General features: G+C 45.0%; 1 protein-coding gene across 2 annotated transcripts in view; it reads right to left on the bottom strand.

Annotated features, from left to right (window-relative positions):
- Positions 1-1,472: 1,472 nt before the first annotated feature.
- Positions 1,473-23,846, bottom strand: part of Fbh1 (F-box DNA helicase 1) — a 62,167-nt gene continuing 39,793 nt past the window's right edge. For both annotated transcript variants that reach the window (XM_029557149.1, XM_008855047.1), the window contains exons 9-21: positions 21,500-21,668; positions 20,655-20,877; positions 19,666-19,753; positions 19,501-19,587; positions 18,721-18,857; positions 16,405-16,504; positions 16,192-16,313; positions 14,242-14,317; positions 13,490-13,687; positions 12,855-12,980; positions 11,547-11,653; positions 2,553-2,684; positions 1,473-1,946 (exon numbers count right to left, since the gene is read on the bottom strand). In XM_029557149.1, coding sequence (XP_029413009.1) covers positions 1,776-1,946; positions 2,553-2,684; positions 11,547-11,653; positions 12,855-12,980; positions 13,490-13,687; positions 14,242-14,317; positions 16,192-16,313; positions 16,405-16,504; positions 18,721-18,857; positions 19,501-19,587; positions 19,666-19,753; positions 20,655-20,877; positions 21,500-21,668 — 1,736 coding nt within the window. In that variant the 3' untranslated portion in view covers positions 1,473-1,775. The remainder of the gene's footprint in view (positions 1,947-2,552; positions 2,685-11,546; positions 11,654-12,854; positions 12,981-13,489; positions 13,688-14,241; positions 14,318-16,191; positions 16,314-16,404; positions 16,505-18,720; positions 18,858-19,500; positions 19,588-19,665; positions 19,754-20,654; positions 20,878-21,499; positions 21,669-23,846) is intronic.

Below are 23,846 nucleotides of genomic sequence, written 5' to 3'. Positions count from 1 at the left end.
ATCCAGGAAGGAGACCCCGTTTCACCCCCGACTCTGAGCATCCAGGAAGGAGACCCCGTTTCACCCCCGACTCTGAGCATCCAGGAAGGAGACCCGGTTTCACCCCCGACTCTGAGCATCCAGGAAGGAGACCCCGTTTCACCCCCGACTCTGAGCATCCAGGAAGGAGACCATTTCACCTTTGTTTCACGTCTCTTTAGGGCATCAGATGTTGATGGCCATTTTTACAGCTCCCTCATGGTGGCCATTCTCTGGAACCTGCTGTCATCGCCAAGGCTTGTCCTCCAGCTTACTTCTTGGACTGCTGCGCCTTTACACTCTCCCAGCATGACCTCACAAAGCCCTTCCGCTTAACATCTCACCTCTCCCTACATACTGGTTACTCGAAGCCCGCATTCCTGTATTTCCAACTCATGGTTATTTTTGTAGATCACTTTATGCTAAAGCCTCCCGGATGGTTCCTCTTGGATTTCTCCGAGAGCCTCACACTCCTACTCAACACTGCCTTTACACAAACGTAGTATGGAGAACCAGCCAGAAAACAGGGTGTCATATTGAGAGTCTACAATTATCACACCCACCTAAGCACTAAGAACTGGCTCTCCCTTCCTAATACAGAGACATTTTCAGGGCTGGAGAGATGGTTCAGCAGTTAAAAGTACTGGCTACTCTTACAGAGGACCTAGGTTCGGTTCCCAGCACCCACATAGTGGCCAACACTCACCCCATTCCAGGGGACCCAAAGCCCTCTTCTGGCCTCTGGGCCCCAGGTATGCACACGTGGTGTACTTACATACATGCAAGCAAAACACTCATACACATAAAATAAAAATCTTTTAAAAAAACTTTTCTAAAGAGAGGATCTCAAATCTATCACCTCAGGCTCGTTTGCAGGACTTGCTAACCACCAGCTGCCAGGCACTGATCTCAGCTGTCTGACTGCGCAGGTCTGGAGCGGCTTCTAGGTGACGTCAATGGTGTCGTCTGGGAACCATTCATTTCCTAGTAACTAATCCCACCACAAGCACAAAGGTGCCACCCATAGCTGTCATGCCTTGCCAACGTCACAACCGAAGCCTTTGTCAGAGCTCCTTAAAATATCCTCCAAACGGGAACTAGACTGATTCTCCTGATAAGATCTGATGTTGGAAGACCTGGAGGCTAATGTGGTGAATTCCTCAGGTGATGCCATGTGCACCCAACTAGCATCAGAAGCCTGCTAACAGCCAAAATATCAACTATTAGAAGCATATACATCAATGCAATGAGCATGTTTTTGCTGTGGTTTCTGGAGACACAGATGTATAACTACTGTTACTTCGTCTGTCTTCTGTGCATGATGTCACTTCCTTCTTTAAACTGTGAACCCTAAATGAAAAAGACCCACTGTGTCTTATCCATGTGAAAAGTGACAAGCCGTTAAAATGAGGAAACAGGAAAGAGACAGGAGAAAGCTTAGAGAGGACAGTACGGAAGCCAGACACCAGGGTGGCATTCCAGTGTGCCTGTTTAATTGAAACCTTGTAATAAAAGTTTAAATACATAAAATGATTTTTTTATCAAAAGAACTTCCCCACTTCCCTGACCTAATGCATATGGAGGAGAGGCAAGTGGGAGCTGGCTATCTGTAGGGAATAGAGAAATGGCAGGTCCAACTCTGGTTGGAATCTTCCTCAGAAAGTGCTCTGTGATTGAACTCAGACTCTCCAGTGACCAGGAATCCAGCCCAGATTGGCTGGCTGTCTTCAGAACGTGGAGTCACGGCTATCTTGGCCTCAGAAGACCAGGAAGAGCAGGGCCTCGTGCCTGGGCAGCACGATGTTTTCCACAGTGCGTTCCATGGCGCGCACCTGCTCTGGGGAGGCAGTGAGGAACGCCAGAGGCCCGATCCGCTGCTCTGCGCAGGAGTGGCACAGGTAGCCGCCCTGGCTTTCCTTCCTGTTGCTCTGCAATGATGGGTAAGAGAAAGAGGTGAGGGACAGTCTAAGGACGAGGGTTTCTCCTCAAGTGGTGCTGAGTTACTGTCCCAGCTGCCAAGGCCCTGACATTGTCACACCTGTGCAAACCCACAGCACTATCATCTACAGTAGATTCAACGCTACCAAATTCCTTAAGAGCAGTAACCACAACCATCTGGTCAAGAGATTAAAGAACCAGGGACTGGGGAAAGCACTACATGAAGAAGCACATGATTAACATGCATGAGACCTTGGGTTCAAGCCTGAGTACAGAATGATGAAGAAAGAGACAAAGAACAAGAAAAACTGAACCAGGCACCCCAGGTAAGTAACTGCTCTGAAGTATTTGGTCACATCTGCATCTCCCAGAATGAAAGGCTTCAGCATGGCCGGGTAGTAGCACTCCTCCTGACTCTGTCAGTCCATCTCTCTCACAAAGGCAGCCCCTTTATCTGCTTTCCATACGAAATGCCCTTCGAAGGAGCTTATAGAAATTTCTCTATTCGCTTCCTCACCCAAAACCCAAAGAGGCACATAGTTCATGAGCAACAAAATGGCCACAAGTGAATTAAATCCTACAGATGGTGAGCGTACATAAGTGATAGGCAGTTTCTTCATGGTGAGGGCGGTGTCCACAGGGATGGTGTTGTTGCACTGCCCCACACAGCAGCAGACCACTCCCGTTTTCAAGACATTACTCGTCAGCTCTGCTTGCAAGAAATACTCCTGAGAAGGAAAAAGACAGAAAGAGATGAACAGCAATACCTCTATCTTCTTGTACGTGGCATGGCCAAGGAACCGTGCACGCTTCAGACACGGATGAGCACAGGAGAAAGACCTTGGCCTGCTTCCTCTTAGTTTTTCTATCATCCCCACCTCAAATCAATCACCAAGACAGAATTCTCAAGAAAGTCCAGTTGGCCTTTTGGAAAAACTGGTAGTTTTTTAAAAAATATTTCTTTAATGACTACAGATTTATTTCTTGTACAGAAGTACTATAAAAAGTACAGTGAACGTACTTTCAATGTATTAATAGTTCATAGGATGAAACAGCTGAATTCAGACTTTAAGTATGAACTATCCTCCCCCTCAGACACACAGAATGATACATGTGGTCTTGCAATAACCCTACATACAACCTCACACTAGAATATAAAATAGTTCATGATAATGCTGATAGTTTCTTTCACTGACACACTTTAAAACGTGGCTTGGTTTTTTTGGTCTTTTTGAGACAGGGTCTCCCTGTAGCCCCAGCTGGCCTAGAACTCACTATGTAGACCAGGCTGGCCTTGAACTCACAGAGATCTGTCTGCCTCTGCCTCCCAAGTGCTGGGACCAAAGGTGTGTACCACCACTCCCGGCCAAAGCATAAGTATTTCTAAATGATTTATAGTTAATAGCATAATCCCACATTCTAGTTTCTTTATCATTACGGCCAATATATAAATATTAACTCCAATTTTACATTGATACATTTAAATCATTTGCCACAAACTCATCAAGCTTAAAACCTGACAAACCCTATTGTCACCTAATTTTTAGGTCCATAAATAAATGTGTGAACATGTGTGGCTTCATGGTATTTGTTTTACACCTAAAATGGCAAAACTCACTCCATTTTGCTCTAGCTGACTTTTGCTTTGCCCTGTTTTCACCCAGCCATTCCCACTGCAGTCACCCAGATGGAACGTCTCGTGCAGTTTCAGGGAATCCTATTTCTACAACACTGGGAAACTTACAAGTGGCCAGGTAACACATCCTCCCACCCAGACTAACTGAAATTTGTTAACTTAAAACCTCTTTATTAACTGACCTACCCCTGTCTGGTGTAACTACAGTTATTAGCTTTACTCTTGGCATGATGTAATTGTGATTTTTAAGCTTTATATACCCTGCCCTGCTTCTCCTCCGGGTCAGGAGTTCTCTGGACATCAGCCCCCGCTCTGACCACGAGCTATTAATAAAGGACTCTTAATTCAACCATCACTATGTGGCGTTCCTCTGTGCATCTCACTCAGTGATGCCCACATGAGATCGCCACTCAGGCTCAGCCTCATTCCGGATCTTCCTGGCCTGATGAACTGTCATAGGGGAGGCCACCTCTGAGACGTTCCAGAGCCCCATCAGTCTCTTATCTGAGTCCCAGAATGATGGCTGAGTGGTCCTGAAACCAAAACTGAGTCCTTCTGGACCTCCGAGGAGGTAAGTTCTGTTATTTCTGGTTTGGGGCTCCATTCTATTCCGGTCTGGTCTCGTCTTTAATAATGGGAACGTGATCTTGACGGGAACCTTCCCAAGTCCTTTCTCAACAGCCAAAACATTGGCTGAGGTCATCTGATAAACTAGTGCACCATTGGAAATTGGTTACTCTGCTCTCTGTTCATGTCTGTTCTGTGTATATGAATACCTGTATGACTGGATGAGGGATTGAGCAGTCGGACGAACGGAGTTCTGCTCTAGACAGAACCTGTACAGAGGGTCCAGTGCTTTGTCTTATCATGGAGAGTATGTCCTTGTCTGTTTCCATTGCTGCCCTGTGACTTTCCTTCCTCCCTGATTCCTGGTGAGGCTGGAAGAGCCAACCTGCCCCCCACCTCCCCCAAGACTGGCAGGTCTGGTAAACTCTGTGTCTCTCCCTTCTGCCACTGCTTTACTCGCTGTTCTGACAGGCTTTGCAGCTTTCTGCTCTCTACACTACTCAGCAGCCCTTCCCATGCCCAGCATTCCCTCTCCCCTCCACCCAGGTCTGTGCCTGTGGCCTGTCCTCTCTCCGCTTCCTGGGCTTTTCTCTGAGGTTTTTCTCTGCTCTGTAAGATCCACGGTTTCTCCATGGCTCCAGTTGCAGCTGCCTATTTGCTTCCGAGTTCTTTCCCTGCTGCCCCAGGCCCTCTACTACGAGGCGAAGTGGGAAGGAACAGGATGTAGCTCAGGACTTGCAGCCAGGACACTGCCCACTGAAGCCTGCTTTCTGTCCCTTCTGTGCTGGTGAGATAAAAGAAAACAAGGTAGGAGGATTTCAGTGAGGCGCCACTGCCCTGGTCTGGGACTCATTTTTCTTCTCTCTGATAGTGTTCCTGGATGTTAGGACGGGCGATGAACTCCCTATGACCTGCTTCCTTGTAGCCCTTTCTCCACCTTCTGAGGGGATGGGCTGGCATTTATCTCTAGATGACTGTTCCTAAGGAGATACTGTTCTATTCTGCCTTGTTACTAAAAAGAAAAGAAGGTGCCCACTCACTGTTTATCAGCTCAGTGTCTACGGATCATCCCTCCCTTCCTCAGCTATGCAACTCAGGAGCTCGAAGGAAAGCAGGAACAGGGAAAGCGTGGATGTGGGCCCATACAGAGGGCTGGAGTAAGACAGGGGAAGGCCTCTGGTTTTCTAAGATTACTATGCTTGATTGTACCAGACCATAAAAAGGAGAAAGAAGTCTAACTTGAGGATAAATAGTAAATTGGAAAAGACCAGAGAGAACGGAAACTTTATTTGCTTTGCTTTTATAACTTAGAAAAAATGATAACGATTCTTTACTACAAAACATTTCTGTTTAAAATGGGATTATATTCTTTAAAGGAAGAAGATGGTTTCACAATTGTTAAACAAGAGAGCTCATACTGTGAGCAAAATCTCAGACTATGAGTTTTCAGATGATGATATCCTAGATGAATTTTCTAAAAATCTAGACATAAGAGCAGATTTAATAGATAAACATGAGAAACTACCATCTACAATGACATTTCAGGATTGCTTTGGGATTTTATCTCATAGTACCTCATCTCCAATTGATATTTTAGATAATCTATATTATTATTAATTTTGAGAAAGAGTCTCACTCTGTAGTCCAGGGTGGGGTTGAGTTCTCAATCCTCCTACCTCTGCTTCCCAGGGACCAAAATTGTAGAAATGTACTGTCATGCCTGACTCAGAAAATTATCTGTGTCTTTTATAAACCAAGTAAAGGAAATATAGAACCTTAGAAAGCACTTGCCCAGGGGCTGAAGAGATGGCTCAGCAGTTAAGAGCACTGGTTGCTCTTGCAGAGGATCCGGGTTCGAATCCCAGCACCCACATGGCTGCTAACAACCACCCATAACTCCCCAGGGGATCTGATGCCATCTTCTGACCTGAAAGGGCATTGCACCAGGTGTACTCACATATATGCCAGCAATACACTCATACACATAAGGTAAAAAATAGTAAATAAAAAAAAATTTTTTTTTTTTTAAAAAAGCCAGGAATAGTGGCACATGCCTTTAATCCCAGCACTCGGGAGGCAGAGGCAGGCGGATCTCTGTGAGTTCGAGGCCAGCCTGGTCTGCATAGTGAGTCCCAGGACAGCTGGGGCTACAGGGAGACCCTGTCTCAAAAAGACCCCCCCCCAAAAAAAGCACTTTCCCAGAATGGAGATAGAGCTCAGTGACAGAGCACCTTCCCAGCATACACAAGGTCCTGGGTTCAATCCCTGACACCAAAATCTACTCCCCACACATATTTCCGTCCTCCCAAACTGTTGGCCTCCTACTGGGCAAAAGATCCTTTCAGCTTCTGAGTTCGCACAGTATGGGCACAGTAGCAGAACTGCAGGTATTTGCTGACCGCTAAAGTAAGTTCATATTTTCTCTATAACAACTGGCTGCTTCCTGAACTTGTTCACCATCTATGGCCCATATTCTTATTTTACTCATTTGTAGGACTTGCTACATGTTATAGAAAAGAAAAAACCTCTGTGACGGTTAATCTTGATTTTCAGGTTGACTGGACACTCTTCCAGGAAGTAGTGGAGGGCACTTCTGTGCTGTGTGGAGGGTTCTAGAGACAGTCAGATCCTGAGGGCTTTGGGCTAACAAATGATTCAAGTCACAGCACTATAGGGAAGTGGGGCCTGGCTGGGAAGAAGTCCTCCCTGGGGATGCCTCTAGGGAGTTTATCTTGATCTGCTCTTTTCCTGTTTGGTTCTTTCTCTGCTACCTCACTGCCATGAAGTGAGCTGCTTCATCCCACCATGCTGTCCCTGCTCTATGAGGACTGAACCCTTGGAAACTGTGAGCCAAAATACACACTTCTTCCTTTAAGCTGTTTATGTCAAGCAGCAACAATAAAACTGACTAATAAAAACACTCAAGTTCCAACAGCTGACAGTATAGAATCCTTTTTGAGGTAAGTTAAGTTATAGATTTCTGTTAAGATTTCTGTCATCTCCAGTCTCCTCAGAAAAGCATCATGAATTTGGTGTGTGTCCTTTTGACCCATTCCAAAACAGCTTAAGATTTACCCACGTCCAAGAGCACAAGGCACCATTTTATGTGTTGGTTAATTTTTGGTTTCCTTTTAGTCTTACTGATTTTCCTCCAGTGCCATACACAGCACACAACTGTATTATTCTTTTGTGTTCTATTTAACCATTCCCATGCTGTGGCTGCTCATACTGTTTCCAAACTTTTCCAATATTATCTCCAGGACTGACTTTCAATGTTTTTGTCCCACTTACCATAATAATTCTATACACAGTTGTACATGTATATTAAAAGCTGAATAAAGTTGGGGGCTGGAGAGATGGCTCAGCAGTTAAGAGCACTAGCTACTCTTGCAGATGACCCTGTGTTCAATCCCTAGCACTCACATGGTGGTTAACAACCATCTGTGACTCCAGTTCCAGAGGTGTGATGCCCTCTCTGACTTCCATGGGTCAGAATATGACACAGGTCATGCCAGGTAGACTCTACACTCAGGGACATTAAACCTAGAGTGGCAATGCATGTCAGGTGGACTCTCTATATACTCTGGAGGACATTCATATGAAAAGCACAAATAACACCATTGTTATCAGCACTTTTGATTTTTATATTTTATGTGTTCTAGTTTTTTGCCTGCATGTAAGGGCACCTGTGTCCATGCAATACCCTCGGAGGCCAGAAATGGTGTTGGATCCCCTGCAACTAGTTGTAGATGGTTGTTAGCCATCATATAGGTGCTGGGAACTGAACTCAGGTCCTCCACAAAAGCAGCCAGTGCTCTTAACTGCTGAGCCATCTCTCCAGCCTCATCAGTTCTGTTTTAAACATATGTATAGCATATGTACAGCACAGCATGTGTTACAAGGTAATAATACTACAAACACAGTATATATTACATGGATAATACATACCATAGCCACAGAACACATCATATGTATATTATGTACTGTGATCACAGTTTACATTTCACATAAACATAATATGTTATGGAACAGACTGTGTTACTCACAAGTACATATTATCAACAGTTTGACTCTGTAGAGCCTTGGAGGATAAGTATGAGTTTACCAAAATGTGCTATTTCAATGTGATAAAATAATACCTAACATTTACTTAATTTGTAAAAACAGAATGAAACAAAAATCCTCTAATTGCAATTCTTGTCATTATAAGTTTTACAGAAAAGGAAACTGAGGCAGAAAGGTTAAGTAATGTGCCCTCAGTCCAAAAGGTGTAAATGGAAGAAATGGAACAGGAACTGGGCCTGGACTTCTTCAGGATCACACACAGAAGGGGAGGTACTTCCTGGAGCCACTTGACAAGGGCTTGCTTAGCACCAACTAGCTTGCCAGGTACAGTGAAGGATGTGTTTATGAGATCTGGACAGCCTGAAGGATGTGCTCATGAGATCCAGACTACAAATCCAGGATCTTCAAGGCTGAGCAGCCAGCCAATGTGACAGCACTTCATACTTCAACTACGTAATGATTCTCAGACCTTAAAGAAATAAATGAACAAAATGGCTTCTTCTGACTAGATTCATTCTCTTAGAAAGCACTGGGGTTTGAATGTTTTTTCTCCCAAACCTTGGTCTCTGGTGCAGTAGTGTTAAAGTGGCGGAACCTTTAGAAGGGATGTTAGTCTAGAAACATGAGTTAGTCCTCACAAGAGCAGGTGGCTTTAAGGCAAAGTCACAAAACACACATGGTCCCTCCTGCTCATGGTCAGTTCTGCCATGTTGTAACAGTCTATTTATACCCTAGCCATTACCAGAGTATTAGCACCGTGGTGTTTGTACCCTCCAGCACCATAATCCAACCAAATGAATCTCTTTATAAAGTACCTAGCCTCAGGTATTTTGTTACTAACAGAAGCCAATTAATACAGGCTTCAAAGAAAATGGAGGCTGCCTGACTAGGCTGTTGAACTAGAGGAGCTCAAACTGGCTTACTGGCCCAGTTAGCAGGAAACTGCTAAAATGTCCCCCTGTAGCCTTTACCATTCTCAACATGCTTTCAGAGCCTCTAAGTTACTACTGTCTCCAAGCAACCAGAGTGTCCATTTCCGTTATGGTCTGCCTTTCTGACCAGAGGCTGAACTCAGTCACTTGTGAAACAGGATATCTCCAAATTTATTCACAGATAGGGATGAAGAAAAAGCAGAAGTTCTGCACCTCACACAGCCTTTGAAACTTAACGTCTGTTCATTCAACAGGCAGTTTTCCTGATGCTTTCTCAGAGTACTCCTGTGGGCAGACAGATGTTTCCCCACCCAGGCTCAGTATGGAGGAAGTACGTCTCTAGATTCTGTCGTCTTTTCTTCCATGGGAGAAACTCACTTTCCTCACAAGATGTATGCAGCAGCCAAATGACAGGTTTCACTGGCTTTTTTTCCTTTTTTAATATAATTCCAGTGCGTGTGTGTGTCCGCGCGCGTGCATATGCGTGCAGGTATACACATAGCATGTGTGTGGAAGTCAGGAGAAATCTAGGTGCCAGTCCTTGTCTTCCACCTTACTTGAGAAAGTCTCATCGTATGCCAGGATTCTCCCATCTCCACCTCCCATCTCCCTGCAGAAGCACCATGTTTACGTGCGCTTTATAGGTCTGGCTTCACGTGGCTTCTGGAGACACAAATTCATATTCTCATGCTTGTACATACATCATCACTTTAAGCACTGAACCATCTCCCCAGCCTTTACCATAAATGTCTATTGGTGTATGTTTTCATACATAGTGGTCTACTTTGACCAGATGTTTTAGACAGACTTATTTAATGGTCATATAACTGGTGGGACTCAAACGTGATATAATCACCATGAAGAATTTCAAAACAGCTAGAAGAAACACATGCATGCCTCTTTACCCAGCAGTTCCACTTCTAGAAATGTACCGTCAAGACACACTGAACAGAATGTCAACAGAGAAACGAAAGGTAAAAGATAGAAATGCAAGCTAATTAACTGATCCCATGGCCAAGGCTTTTGAATAAACATTTTGTTTTGCTGCTGCTGTTGTTTTTGAGACAGGCTCTTGCTATGTTCCCCAGGTTGGTATCAAGCCATCCTCCTGCCTCAGTTTCCTGAGTAGCTAGGCCTGCAGGCACACATCACCATGTTCCACTTAAAATTTTGCTGTGACAAGTCATATCAAGGATTTTCCTACAAAGACTTTCTTTTTGAAAACTCCGATGCTGTCTTCCTCAAAACCACAAAAAGAATTCCTATTTATGTACTGCTTGCTGTCCATCTCTTAATCTAGATGCAGCCTATGAAGGCAGAGATTTCTCTTAGCTAGCACTGTAACTCCAGTAAAGGTTCCTGGTACATATGAGGGACCCAGGCAATATTCAACAGTGAGTATCAAGGGTCTGTTCTACCAGCACTTAAGAACTCTAAGAATTTCAGTATTACTCACCGAAAACTGGCTCCCTATCACCTAACTACTGTCTCCATGTTGAAAGTCATCAGTAACAACACTTAAGGACTCTAGAGAAAGAGTGCAGTATGAGCAATCACCTTTCTATAAAAATCTCCTGCCAGGCCTGGTAGCGCACACCTTTAATCCCAGCACTTGGGAGGCAGAGGCAAGTGGATCTCTGTGAGTATAGGCCAGAGTTCCAGACCAGCTGGGGCTGCAGGGAGACCCTCTCACAAAAAGACCAAAAACAAACAAATCAGTCTGTTCTGGGATTGCTAAGGAAGCAGCCCTGTCCACTCTTAGACTCTTATCTAGATTTCAGGTTCAGCATATTTGGCTCAGGGACAGATGCACTAAGTAGCAACTGCTAGTTCAGATTCCTGGTCTGGTTTCCACAAGGTTGAGAAGATTAAATCATTTAGACTTCTACCCAGGAAAGACTGAAAAAGAGAAACAAGAAAGAGAATGGAGAGGAAGTGGTGAAGGAAGAGGTGGGAATAAGCACAGTACCACAGTAAAGGTGAACAGCTCACTTTTCTGCATGGCACTGACTGGGCAGGTACCTGGAGACTCCCTCTCCCTAGGAAGGGCAAATTCTTTTGTAAAAATCTAATGGTGGTGGCAACTGCCACTCTAAAAGGAACAGAAAGCAGCAGGGAGGAATGAAGATACAGAACACAAACTTGCCAGTTTCCCCCCAGGAATGTTGTGAATTAACTGAGCAGAAGAGAAATAAATGTGTGAAAACCACTGATACTGTAAACAGACCTTTAAAAGGTGAATTACCTTACAATCTGGCAAGAAACCACACTCTTATCTCTAGTGACTTCCTCTCTGCACACCTAGGAGCCCTTCCTCATTTCTACCTAGCAGGAGGCCTCCACGTTAATCTCTCAAACATGCATTAGCTCAAGCTACCCAGTCCTCTTACCCCAGCCAGAGTCAGAATGTTCTCCAGAGATTTGGTCATGATGAGCCGCTTCCTGGCACGAGTAACTGCAACATACAGTAAATTCCACTCATCCTCAGAAAAGGACTCTAAAGAAAGGGGAACAAACACTTTAAAAGCCTGTCTGCAAATACTTATGTTCTCATTCAAATGCTTATGATCCCTCACCAGCCTCCTTCCAAAATCGCTCCACGTTTGCTGGCTGTCTATATAAAATGCTCCTACAAACACCAACCAAAAAACAAAACTTCACTAACTGGTGACACAAAATGCTAGGCTTCTTTCTAGTCTTGTACAGTAAATCCCAGGAACATGTTAACTGACTATTCATCTGTAACATACCCAAGGGATACTAACGTTCTTGTCCCAGCTCTCCCCTTGTCTGTGAGGCAGATGGAGAACCTGTGGCTTAGAGGGTAAACCATTTGCAAATGAGGTCTGGCTAGTTAAGGGCCAGGGCTAGTCCAGGTCTACACTGTCTGGATGATCTCAGTCCAGTCTGGGAAGATGAGAGCTCTAAGTCTGCACTGCCCACCTGACATCCATCATCTCTCCATCTCCATACCTAGCGAAACAGACCAGCTCATCTGTGAGTAGACTAGAAGCCGCTGAGCTGTATGTACATTTTGAATGGGTGGACTGTGCATCGTATAAATTGTCTCCCAACAGAGCAATTGTCCAAAGAGAGTACATAAATATTGAGAGAGCTTTACAGTTTGAAAACATCCAATGCTTTTTTTCTGGGATTTAAAATCAAAACAAAAGCACTGCTGCAGACTTTAACAGCTAATCTTGAGAATCCATTTATTAGACAGCAGTTGATAAAGCAAACAAAAAAAAAGCAAGTTTGGGGGCCGGGGCACTGCTCAGTGGTAGAGCACTTGCCTAGCACACACACGGCCCGCTTCTCAATCGCCGGGACTGGAAACACAACAATAACAACAATTTTTGTTTTGTTTTTTCACTCCGGTGCAAGTAAACCAATGTTTCAAAGCTGCTATGAGGCTGGGGCACCTAGTGCCTGATGAGGAAAAGTCCAAAGCAGATGGGCAGCTGTGTTCACAGGGCCATCATGACCTAACACACTACCAGCCACCCTGAGGGAAGGGCCCTGTAGAAATTTGACTTTTCTAAAAACCAAAGTATTAAAAACTGAAAGTTTAGGACCAGGATGTGTTATTTTGGTTTTGTTCTAGAAGGACAGGAAACCATCCCATCCAAACTACAGTGGTGAAAAGGGAGCATCCAGTCAACTCCTAGCTACTACACAAGAGCATCCAGTGTCCTTACCAACTCTGAAATGAGGAAGCTGGGCGAGATTATGCCTGGCACAAGGCACCTTCACGAAATCATCCAAAACATGCACAGTATCAAACTCCAAGCCTTTGGCTTTGTGCACAGTGCCCAAAATGTACTCTAGAACAGAAATGTGGTACGGTCAGAGGAGGGCGCACGGGGAAGAGACCAGAGGCAAAGCAGCCTTACTGGTGCAGCTGTAGCTGTGTGGACAAAGGGTGTGGCACAGCTGGGAAAGGTGACAAAGGCTGAGAAGGGAAGGTAGCACGTTAGTCACAAGCATACCTCAAAGAATGACAGAGCCAAAGCCACCTGACCTTCTCCCTGTGCTGTACACAGAGGGCACAGGCCCAGGGGAGAGCTGCTTAGTTTACCCCGTCACATGTAACAGAGCTAGGTTTAGAAAATCTCCTTCTAGTGGCTTGAGAGAGGAACAGGAACAGCAATAAAGAGGTCCTGTGGGACAGCTATCGCTCTGCTTCCTATTTGTTTGTTTGTTTAAGGTAGGTGGTGGGTCGAACCCTCTCTTAACGAGCACAGCCACTGCTAGCCACAGATGCAAGTAAGAGACTCACAACACCACCCATTCCTCCTTGTGTACAGAGGCAGCAAACAACTGTGTTCCTTACCTGCAAAGTCTAAATCTTCTATGTGGCATTTTTCTATTCTTTCCACCAGTTCCGGAATCCTAATATTGTATTTTTCAACTACTGCAATCTTGGCTTCAAGCTCCTTGTCCTCGGCAGCTGTCACATACCTCTTGAAGCCACTGAAGCCTTCTTTGTGCACCCATCTTCTGATGAACCTGTCTTTAATGACGAGATTTCCTACAGAGGAGACACGCTGGGTGAAAAGGAGACCGGCAGCCTACCAGGGGGCAGTAGCACTACACTCCTGACCAACAACACACCAGTAGCCAGTCTTAGAGTTGGGAGACCCAAGTTCTAGTCCTGACTGGATCACTAACTCCCTGTGTGTCCCCGGGACAAGTCAGTAGGGGCAGCCTCTCTGCCTCCATCACAGCACCGGAAGCGAATTTTGTCTAGTTCACAGGGATTTGAACGTGCCAGGGAAACACTAGGAGTTCGCACCTGGGGCCCACACAGACATGACAATGGGTAAAGCTGCACAGGCAGGCAGAACAATGAAAGGGGAGATGGCCTAAGGGACCAACACGGGCAACTAGTGACACCCTAAGAAGGATCTGGAAAAACCTCCCAGTTCTTTGAACACAGGTTTGGGCATCCCGCTCCAGGGAAAAAGCTGGCCCTAGCTCCTGTGTGGAAGAACAGTGAGAGCACTGACTCAGGCTGGGCCGGTCCGCCCCCATCCCCAGCCCTGGAGCTACCTTCTGAGGCGCCGAGGCCAGGCAGGTACTCACGTTTCCTCCGCTCTTCCTCTGGCTGAAGAAGGGTCCAAATATCAATGATTCTGTCCAATCCAAATGATTTAATCCCCTGAAAAAAAATTTTGGTGGAATTTTTGGTGTTTTGGTTTTGTTTTGCTTTTTATCCAAATAAAACAAATCTGAGGATGGGACTTTGAAAGAAGACATTTCTTGGAAACAGATCTCCAGTTGCCGCAACGCACACACGGCAAGCAGGAACCTCATGAAGCACAAAGCACAGAGCTGTCGCCTCAAACTCTTCCTGTGTTTTAGAAGAGGAAGCCCTGACTGCACACTGCTTTCTCATCAGTACCAGGGCAAGTGATGGCTGCCCTCCAAAAGGACATGATGGCTGGAAAGGGCAGGCCGGACAACTGAAGACACCTGTCAGAGGGCGTGCTCTCTGCTGTTGCTTCTGAGTGAGAACTCGACAGTGTCTACAGGCCCAGACTGTTCTGTAATTTAAAATCCTCTTGGAGGAAAGGGCCTTGTGCCACAGTTCTTTTATAAAAAAATATTTACCTATTTATATGAGTATATTGCCTGCATGCATGTAAGTGCACCCACATCATGCAATGCCCGTGGTGGTCAGAAGAAGGCGTCAGATCCCCTGGAACTGAAGTTACAGATGGTTGTAAGCCATCATGGGTGCTGGGAACTGAACCCGGGTCCTCTTCAAGACCAACCAATGCTCTTATCAAACGAGCCATCTCTCCAGCCCCCTGTGCCAGTCTTAACCTAGCTCTACCTAAAGTGCCTGTTGAACACTGGTTGTGGCTCCGGCACTCCCAGGGCACTAGGCCCAGCATAAGAGAGCTGTGACAACGGCTCCACCTAAGAACTTTCCACCCCTGTGGAGGGTCATAAAACTGACATAAAACAGGGAAAACCAAAGTACACGCTGTAATTCATCCTGTGTGTGAACAGTGTAATGACCCATGGTACAGGCACAGGTGTATGTAAGAGAGGAAGGGAAGTTTACTTTATAGCCAACAGGGATGGCATTCCAAAATTATTACAATAATGAAAATGGCAACCTTGTGACTACCAGATGAAAAACTCCAAAGGTATCAAAAGATCAGTGAGAGAAAATGTGATGTGTTAAGTTAAAAAAAAAAAAAAAAAACAGTATTTTTACAATACCATAACTACAATTACACAAAAATACACATCTAGAAGTGCCAAGGCACAAAAAAATTAGCAAAACTGAGAATTACAGGAACGATGCTGGAATTACACATGACTTTTCCTTTTTAGCTCCAAATTCTGCAACACTATATATAAAGTTTGCTTTTAAAAAAGGAAAAAACAAAAAATTTCTCTATGATTCAGTGTTTTACTGAGTGCCAAACACACAGTAGTAGGCCCTCAAAATATTTTTTCCCACAAATGAATATCCTTCAGTCATACAACTTCAGAATTAAATATGCCATAAACATGTCATTTAATCCTAACTTGCCCCATGAAACAGGTTTTTGAAAAGGTGTTGTTTCATCTTAGAGATGGAAAGAATGAGGCGTACAAGGGGTGACTTGCCCCAGCCACACAAGTCAGTGATAACAGCTCTAGAATCCAGGTGCTCGACCCTATGTGCTGTAGAGTAACCTGTCACCCAGAATGTCGTCAGCTAAGCTGTTTTAACACTAATGACAACACACAGTCAGAAAAACACAGGGAGCCAGCAACCTCACTTGTACAGGCAATGTAAACGGAGCATTCATTTATTAAAGATGAAAGACAAGCTACTGAATGGATCTGACTTTACAAGAATTACATATAGGAACATAATCCGAGTGGCCAGTCACAGTGCAGCCTAGGGAAAAGAGTTCAAAACCAAAAAGCTTTCTTGCCCAAAATCCTGAGGAAGCCTAGTACTTTCATCAGGTTGGTCTGTCTACAAGAATGTTTCTGTGTGTGAAGCGATGAACAGAAATATCCTCTTACCCCAATCAAATGTATCTTTGAAGGTGATTCTCCTTCTGTTACCCGTACAGCCTCATCAAACACGTTGGCATTGGTCCGGGACAACAGAGCCACTTGTCCCTTTACGTCCCCTCTAATGCCACCTTGGGGAGAAAGCACAAACTCCATGCAAATCAATGGACAGAGCACAAGTGAGTTTGTGACAAAAAACAGCAGAGCAGCAGAAAGCCTTACTCTGATGGTTCCCTCCAACCAGTGTCTTCTTCCTCACTCTCTTGCAGACATCCAAGATGGTAGCTCCCACATAAGCTATTTCCACACCAAATCTAAAACTCTGTTGGAAAACAACAAAAGCATCAGCAGCCTGCCTTAGTGTGTGAGCTCAGTTCTATCACTGTAATTTGGACATTCCTAAAGTCAAGTCACTTATACCCAAGGAAGAGACTAGTGAGCAAGAATTACTGTTTCTCTTAGCCTAACATTTCCTTTCCTTTTTAAAAAGACTTATTTGTGCTACGTTTAATTAGGTGTGTGCCTGTGTATGTGTGTGTGTGGGTATGAATGCAGTGCCCACCAAAGCTAGAGGTTACAAATCCCCTGGAGCTGGAGTTACAGGTGGTTGTGAGTTGCCTGATATGATGTGAACTCAAGTCCCCTGCAAGAGCAGTGAGTTCTCTTAACCACTGAGCCATTTCTCCAACCCCCACAGTAGCGTCTTCTATCTTGAAACCTTGTCCCCGACCTCACACACACCATCTATACTTCTTTCTCTTACCACTATCTTCAACTTCACTGGGCACTCAAACTTCATGTTCTACCTCTCTGACCCTCACATCATTTCACATTCAAATGACTGTCTTCTGTCGGATTAATTAATTAAGCCATTCCCTTACTATGAAAAAAAACACAATAAATAAAGAAAAAAATGAAATGCCCCCACTCTCAGGATCTTCCGCTATCTAGACAGTTCTCAACATCTTCTGCTAACACCAATTACAAATGTCTCTTAAGCAAATCTCTCCCCATCCCTTCTCAATAAATCATGCAAAGGTTAAAAGAGGGTAGAAGTCTCTCCTTTTCCTCCTAGACCTCACTCAGCATTTATAACCACTGGAGAATAAGGTAGCCGTGGGTAGAAATGACTACATGAGCCCTCTCAGGCTGGGGTTCTGGGGGTACATGTGAGCAGTAGAGTGCTCGCCTAGCAAGCTCAAGGCCCTGTGCTCCATCACCAGACCACAAAAAAACAAAAACAGAACACTGAAAACAAGCATGATGGTGCATGCCTGGAATCTTAGCACTCAGGGACTCAGGCTGGAAGACCGTGAGCTCCAGCTCAGCCTGGGCTATACAGTGACTCCCTCTCTGAAGAACAAAAACCAACAAACATGGACATTCTCCAGATTCCCTGCCTTGGGCCATGCATGCTGTTTCTATCAGCCTTTTCACCTATATAAATCATTTCCAAGGGGCTGGAGAGACGGCACAGCAGTTAAGAGCACTGGCGCTCTTGAAGAGGTTCGGTTCCCAGCACCCACATGACAGTTAACAACCATCCTAACTCCAGTTCCAGGGGATCCAATGCCCTCTTCTGACTTCCAAGAGCACTGCACAACACAGGTACACTTACATACATGCAGCAATACATTCATACACATAAAATAAAAATGATAAGATATTTTAAAATCTAAGTTATTTCCTAGCCTTCAAAACTGAGCCTAGGAGTCTGTGTCCTTGCCAACGGCAACTGGAAGGACAGCGTCATTCCCAAGGCACCCGTACAAGTGCGTGGAGACAATGTGGTCCAAGGAAACTCGACTTTCAACAATAGGGACTTTGCCACCATAAAATCACAGAATGAACTGAGATCCAATTTACTGAAATAAATACTCATAAACGACTGAATAAATAAGAACACTTATGCTATCATGTAATGGGAGAAAAGAAACAAATAACAGACGCAGACACTCCACACTTCTCTGCTGAGGGTTCAGTACAGACTTCCTTCCACAGCCCGCAGTATAGACGGGGTTGCCTTTCCAGTGGAGGAGCCAGGTGCTCCAGGTTACCATCAACAGTCATACCCCCATAGACAATATGGATGCTCAATACCACATGACAAAAACGGCACTTAACAACTGAGGTCCTATGGTTAGACCATAACTTTCTCTAACCATGAAAAAAATACTTGTGACAGTTTCAACACAGAAACATACTGAAAACACTTCAGCAGTACTTCTCAAAACTGTCAGTGTCATCAAAATCAAAGTCTGAGAAACTGTCACGGACAAGAAAACTGAAGGAGACGTGACTGTGTGCAGTGACTGTCTGCAATGTACAATCCTGGATGGGCTCCTGGAGCAGCAAAGGATATTACTGAAAAACTGAGGAAATCTGAATAAACTTTGAACTTTAGCTATCACAACATATCATTACTGATTTATTATGTGTGGTGAGTAAAACATACTGTGAGCTGGCACATTAAAAACGGGGGAGGGGAGAAAATGCTTGCTTATGTTTTGGGGCCTGAGAAGCACAGCAAGCCCTTACCTGTGTGAGATAGAAGACGTGAGTGTGGGGGACCGTGAACAGAGCATTCACCGCACCACGGAAGGTATAGATCTGTTGGTGGGGGTCCCCTACAAAGATCTTCCCACAAGGCTGAGACAGAACTATGTTCATGATAGCTGCAACCAGGAAGAGAAAGAGTGAGAAGGTCTGAAGGGCTCTAACCCACAAGCCAAAAGAATTCATGTTTAAGAAAGAAAACTAACCCAAACGCAGCCAGCCCAACAGATAACAAAGTGCTACGGGGCAGGCACTATATCAAAAGACACAGTTTTATAACAGACAAAGGAAAACAGTTTCTAGGTCTAGGAATGTTCTTCATGAATTGGCCCTAAGAAAATATATAGGCAAATACAGAGTGGGGCAAATTTTCTTCTCCAATACTATCACACCCCCAATTACCTAGGAAGTCAAATTTATAATACTCTATTCTCTATTAGCCACACAGCACAAAATTTCACTCTAAATAGACTACCTTTTCCCAATCGGCATGAGGCTAGATCCCTATCATCTGATGAGCGACCCACTCAGCATTTTAAAAACAACTCCAGTAAAACACCAAGGAAGATAAATCTGCTTCAAGTGAGGGGAGCAGACAACTGTGGAGATCTTAAGTCAAATAAGAATTTTTGAAAGACTAAGGATCATTTGTTCCTCTTTATCACAAATAAGAACAATGAACTTCCACATAGTGTCCTCTTACATAATCATGGTGCTCTTTCTATGTATCTGAGACTACTGATGTCCTGAATAGTTTATCACCTGGGGTACAGTCCTGGGCCTCATCCACAAAGATGGCGTCAAAAGAGGCAAGCAAAGGCTTGCTCAGCTGCCAGAGTTTCAAATAGCCTGGAAGAAGGAGCACTAGAGTCACAATTCAGGAAAGCATCTCCAACCAACAGAAACTCATGCTGGGAGCGTGCCTACCGTCATGAGTCATTTGGTACGCCTCTTCTTTACATTCCCCCAGCTTCCTCATGTTGTCCCAAAGTCGGCTTGCTTCAAAAACGCCGTTCTAGAAAGTGACAAGGGAAGCCAAAGTTTAAGACCCTGAAGAGGCAGCACCCTGAAATCAAACTTCTACTTCTGCACAGACCAGCGGGAGCAGAGACATCATCCCAGAACAGAGAGCAGCCCTCCCAGGCTCCACAATGGCTGTTTGACTCTGTGGTGATCTCCAGTCCGGGGAGGAGTGAGAGGCTGGGGCCACAGCAGACGTGGCAGCACAAATCAAAGACTAGATAGAATTGGTGAACCAGGGAAGGCCCCATTGTTTTTCTAGATTCACAAGTGGCAACTCATAAAAACAACAAATGACTGAAAAAGACTGGATAAAAGTTAAGAAACAGACTTTTCCACGAGCAAAATCTATGTAGAACTACAATAAAAAAATCACTGGATCTAGAAGACCCACCCTATAACAAACTCCTAAATTATGGGCAAGTCCTTCCGCAGAGGTGGCACAGCTGTCTGCAATCCTAATACTAGGGAGGCTGAAACAAGAGAGAGAATCCTGAGTTTGAAATCAGACTCAATCACAGAGAGAGACCCCGTCCCATTTAAAAAAAAAAAAAAAAGCCCACCGAGCATGGTGGAGCATACCTTTAATCCCAGCACTTGGGAGGCAGAGGTAAGGCAGATCTCTTTGAGTTCAAGGCCAGCCTGGTCTACATAGCTAGTTCTGGGCCAGCTGGGGCTACAGGGAGATCCTATCTCAAAAAGACCAAAAAAAAAAAAAAAAAACCTGGCAGGACTACTGTGGGAATTATGGGACCCTGTGTTTTCTCTTTTTCACAGGAGAAAACACATGTGACTGACAGGCACTTGTCTCGCCTGCCCACTTCAACGTCCTATGCGCACCTCTGAGGAAACAAGGGCACACCAGGTCCCTGACACTTAAGACATTTGAGACTCACCAGTTTCTCACTCTGTTCAACCATGATTCTCTGTCCTCGGCTGTTCTTGCACCAAATAGGCACATGATCAATAGTCAGCTCTTCATCAGCTGATGCAAAGAAGTTTTCTAACGTCTTACATACTAACTTGGCTCGTATGAATCCACCTTTCCCTTCAGCAAGGACAGAGTTGACCATGAAAGGTGTTAACTTGAAGAGATTCAACTTCTTCTTCAGCTGGTACCTGTAATGCATACCCCCAGTGAATAGCCCTCAGCTTTACAGACGCCCTGCCACTTACTGTATCCCCCATTCCCTCCAACAACACAAGGTAATTCAAGGTGTCAAACACAGGTGAGACAAAATGTTTTCAAAGTCACAGGAATCCTGCAAGGTCTACATCTCAACTGAGACAGCTTATACCCTAGACTTTCAGTTCACATATGACAACCCGGAGGATGAATCAGCTCATAGCAGCTGATACTGTTGCTTGGAATGGTTCCTGCTCCAAGTAGTCCCTCCCCCACTGAAAGTTCCCTGAAGCCTTCTTGTTCACAAAGTCTCGGGTATATGGAGGTTTTCCAAGGAAAAACCTAAACGTTTTCAGGGTTTGTGACATCCTGAACTTTAAACTAGTGCCTCAATTCCAGAGAAGCAAGAACAGCCTCCTCAGCCAGGTAGCTATGTGTAAGCAATCACAGGACAAAAGTACAGACCACCAAAGCTTCTGTGCCATCTCCTGCCTGTAAATGGAGATGGCAGCATGGCATGTTCTCAGTGTTGTGGGGTAAGTTCATACGTGACCATAAGGATCATCACATGAAGAACAGCAGCCTGTGGAAATGACACCAGCACGGGATGCTCACTTCCGTCCGACGTGACCGTAGGCCATGGAATGAAAGGTTTTGCAGATGACGTTGCTGGGGAAAACAAGCTCCGCCTGCTTTGCAATGCTCTTGTTGAATGTAACATACAGAAATCTGCTCTGAGCCCACTTCTCGGCATACTTGACCAGGGTAGAGGTCTTCCCAGTGCCTAAGGAAGCCAAAAGGAGAGGCTATGACCCTCTGGATAGGCAAAACATGCCCCTGGCTCCCCAATAAGGCCTTTTGCTGGCTCATTCTCCCTCTGGCTTAGACCAAGACTGACTGCAATACTGATAAAAGTTATATCAGGAAAGGAGATCTTAAGTCAGACTACATTGGGGTCTTGGCTCTGCCAGGCTCTGTCCAAGCATTAAAGGGCAAGCCACTTATCTGACTGACTTGTCTGTTCAGCAATATGTCGATAACACCTCAAGGGTTTGTGAGGACGAAGATAATCAAGGTCTCCAAGATCAAGAACTTGGTAATGGCTGGTTACCTCCAGATTAGAGGTCGTTTATGTCTCTGAAGCAAGAAAAGACACAAAGGAGACTCAAAGATCCTTCTGATTCGTTGATAATTCCATCTGTTCTACCTTGCCACCATTCACTCAATTATTTAGTTAGCCGAGCTGCATTTAATTTAGGAAATATTTACTGGGTATGCAGTGCACACTCAGCTATATGCCAAGCATCAAGAAATATTTAAAAATATACAACTCCTCACCTCGTGCTGCTTCCCTGGGTTGCACAGCCCACAGCCTCTTTCCTGGAACCCGGGGCTTTCTGACCTCTCGGCCCGAGGCCACCACTGCGGCCTGATCCCTTGCATCCAGACAGAACCAGTTCATTCTCCAAGTCCCCAGGAACCCTCTGGGCCTGGTCCCACCCTCACCCTCTGCTTCCCTGGGCCTGCACAACCCACCAGCCTCTCTGCAGGGTAAGTGAACTGGGCCCTCCGCTCCTTGACTCCCCCAGCCTCATTAACCCTCCTATCACCCCTGCCCGTCTCTCCTCCTAGCCTGGGTCCTGTCCCATTCCTTGTCTTGGGGCCCAAATATGGAGGAATCACCAATGCTTCCTGATCCTTTGTATCCAGACAAGCCCAGTTCCTTTTCGGGGTCCCCAGGAGACCTCTGGGCCTGGCTCTGCCCTCAAGTCCCTCTGCTTCCCGGGGCTGCACAACATCTCGGCCTCTTTCCTGGATGCTGGGGCTGACCTCTTGGCTTCTTGATCCTGTGCATCCAGACCAATACAGTTCCTCACTGCAGTACCGAGGAGCCCTTGGGGCTGCCTCCTGCCCCCATCTTCCTTTGCATCTCTGGGTAGCATGGACACCAGCTGCCCTAGACCAGCATCTTTCCTGGGCCCTGCTCCCAGGCCAGTCCAACCCCCAAATTCCTGAGGGGCCAGCATCTTACCTGGGTCCTACTCCCAGGCCAGCCCAGTCCCCAAATTCCTGAGGCCAGCATCTTTCCTGGAGGGATACAGACCTTGGGAGAAAGCCTGAGTGCATCTGATCCTCATCCAACTTGGGCCTCTGTGGGAACTCCTGAGCAGCAAGACAAAAGCTATTTGGCCACTCGAATATAAAATCAAAAGAGAAAACCTGAAGCCTAGACCAACCAGGTTTTCATCCCCAACAAGTAAACCACAAAGGCACATAAAGTTTACAAAAAGAAGCAGATCTAAACTCAACAAAGGAAGTCTTGAGTCTCACACAAGAATCAGAAACTAGAAAAGAAAATTCACATGTCAAAGTCACAGAGAAAAAATAATAATATGAAAAACCAAAATAATATATCCCCACCAAGTACCAACAGTCCTCTACAGGAGTGCAATGAGAACCCCCTAGAGATAACACAGGACATGGAACTCAAAAGAACAATTATAAACATGATAAAAGAATTCAACGAATTTAAAGAACACACAAAGAAATCAAAGAACTGAAGGAAGATAGGGATAAGCTTCTGAAAGAATTCAGAAAAGAGCTAGAAATATTGAAGGCTACTCAGGTTGAAATGAAGAAGGAAGTGAAACACTCAGTAAGCCAATTAGAAACGACAGGAGAAAGCCTCACCAATAGGATGAATGAAATGGAAAACAGAGTATCAAGACTGGAAGATAAAGTGGACAAACTAGACCACTCAAGCAAAGATGATGAAAAATTTAAGAAATCACAAGAATGGAATGTGCAGGAATTGTGTGACACCATAAAAAGAACAAATTTATGAATCATAGGCATACAGGAAGGAGAAAAATCCCAAGATAATGGCATTGACCAGATCTTCAACAGAATCATAGAAGAAAATTTCCCAAAATTAAAGAAAGACATGTCCATACAAATACAA

The sequence above is a fragment of the Nannospalax galili genome, unplaced genomic scaffold (assembly GCF_000622305.1).
Source record: "Nannospalax galili isolate Female #2095 unplaced genomic scaffold, S.galili_v1.0 scaffold4128, whole genome shotgun sequence".
In the NCBI taxonomy this organism is placed as follows: Eukaryota; Metazoa; Chordata; class Mammalia; order Rodentia; family Spalacidae; genus Nannospalax; species Nannospalax galili.
The sequence above is the reverse complement of the archived record's forward strand: the minus strand, read 5'-3'. Positions and strand labels throughout refer to the sequence as shown.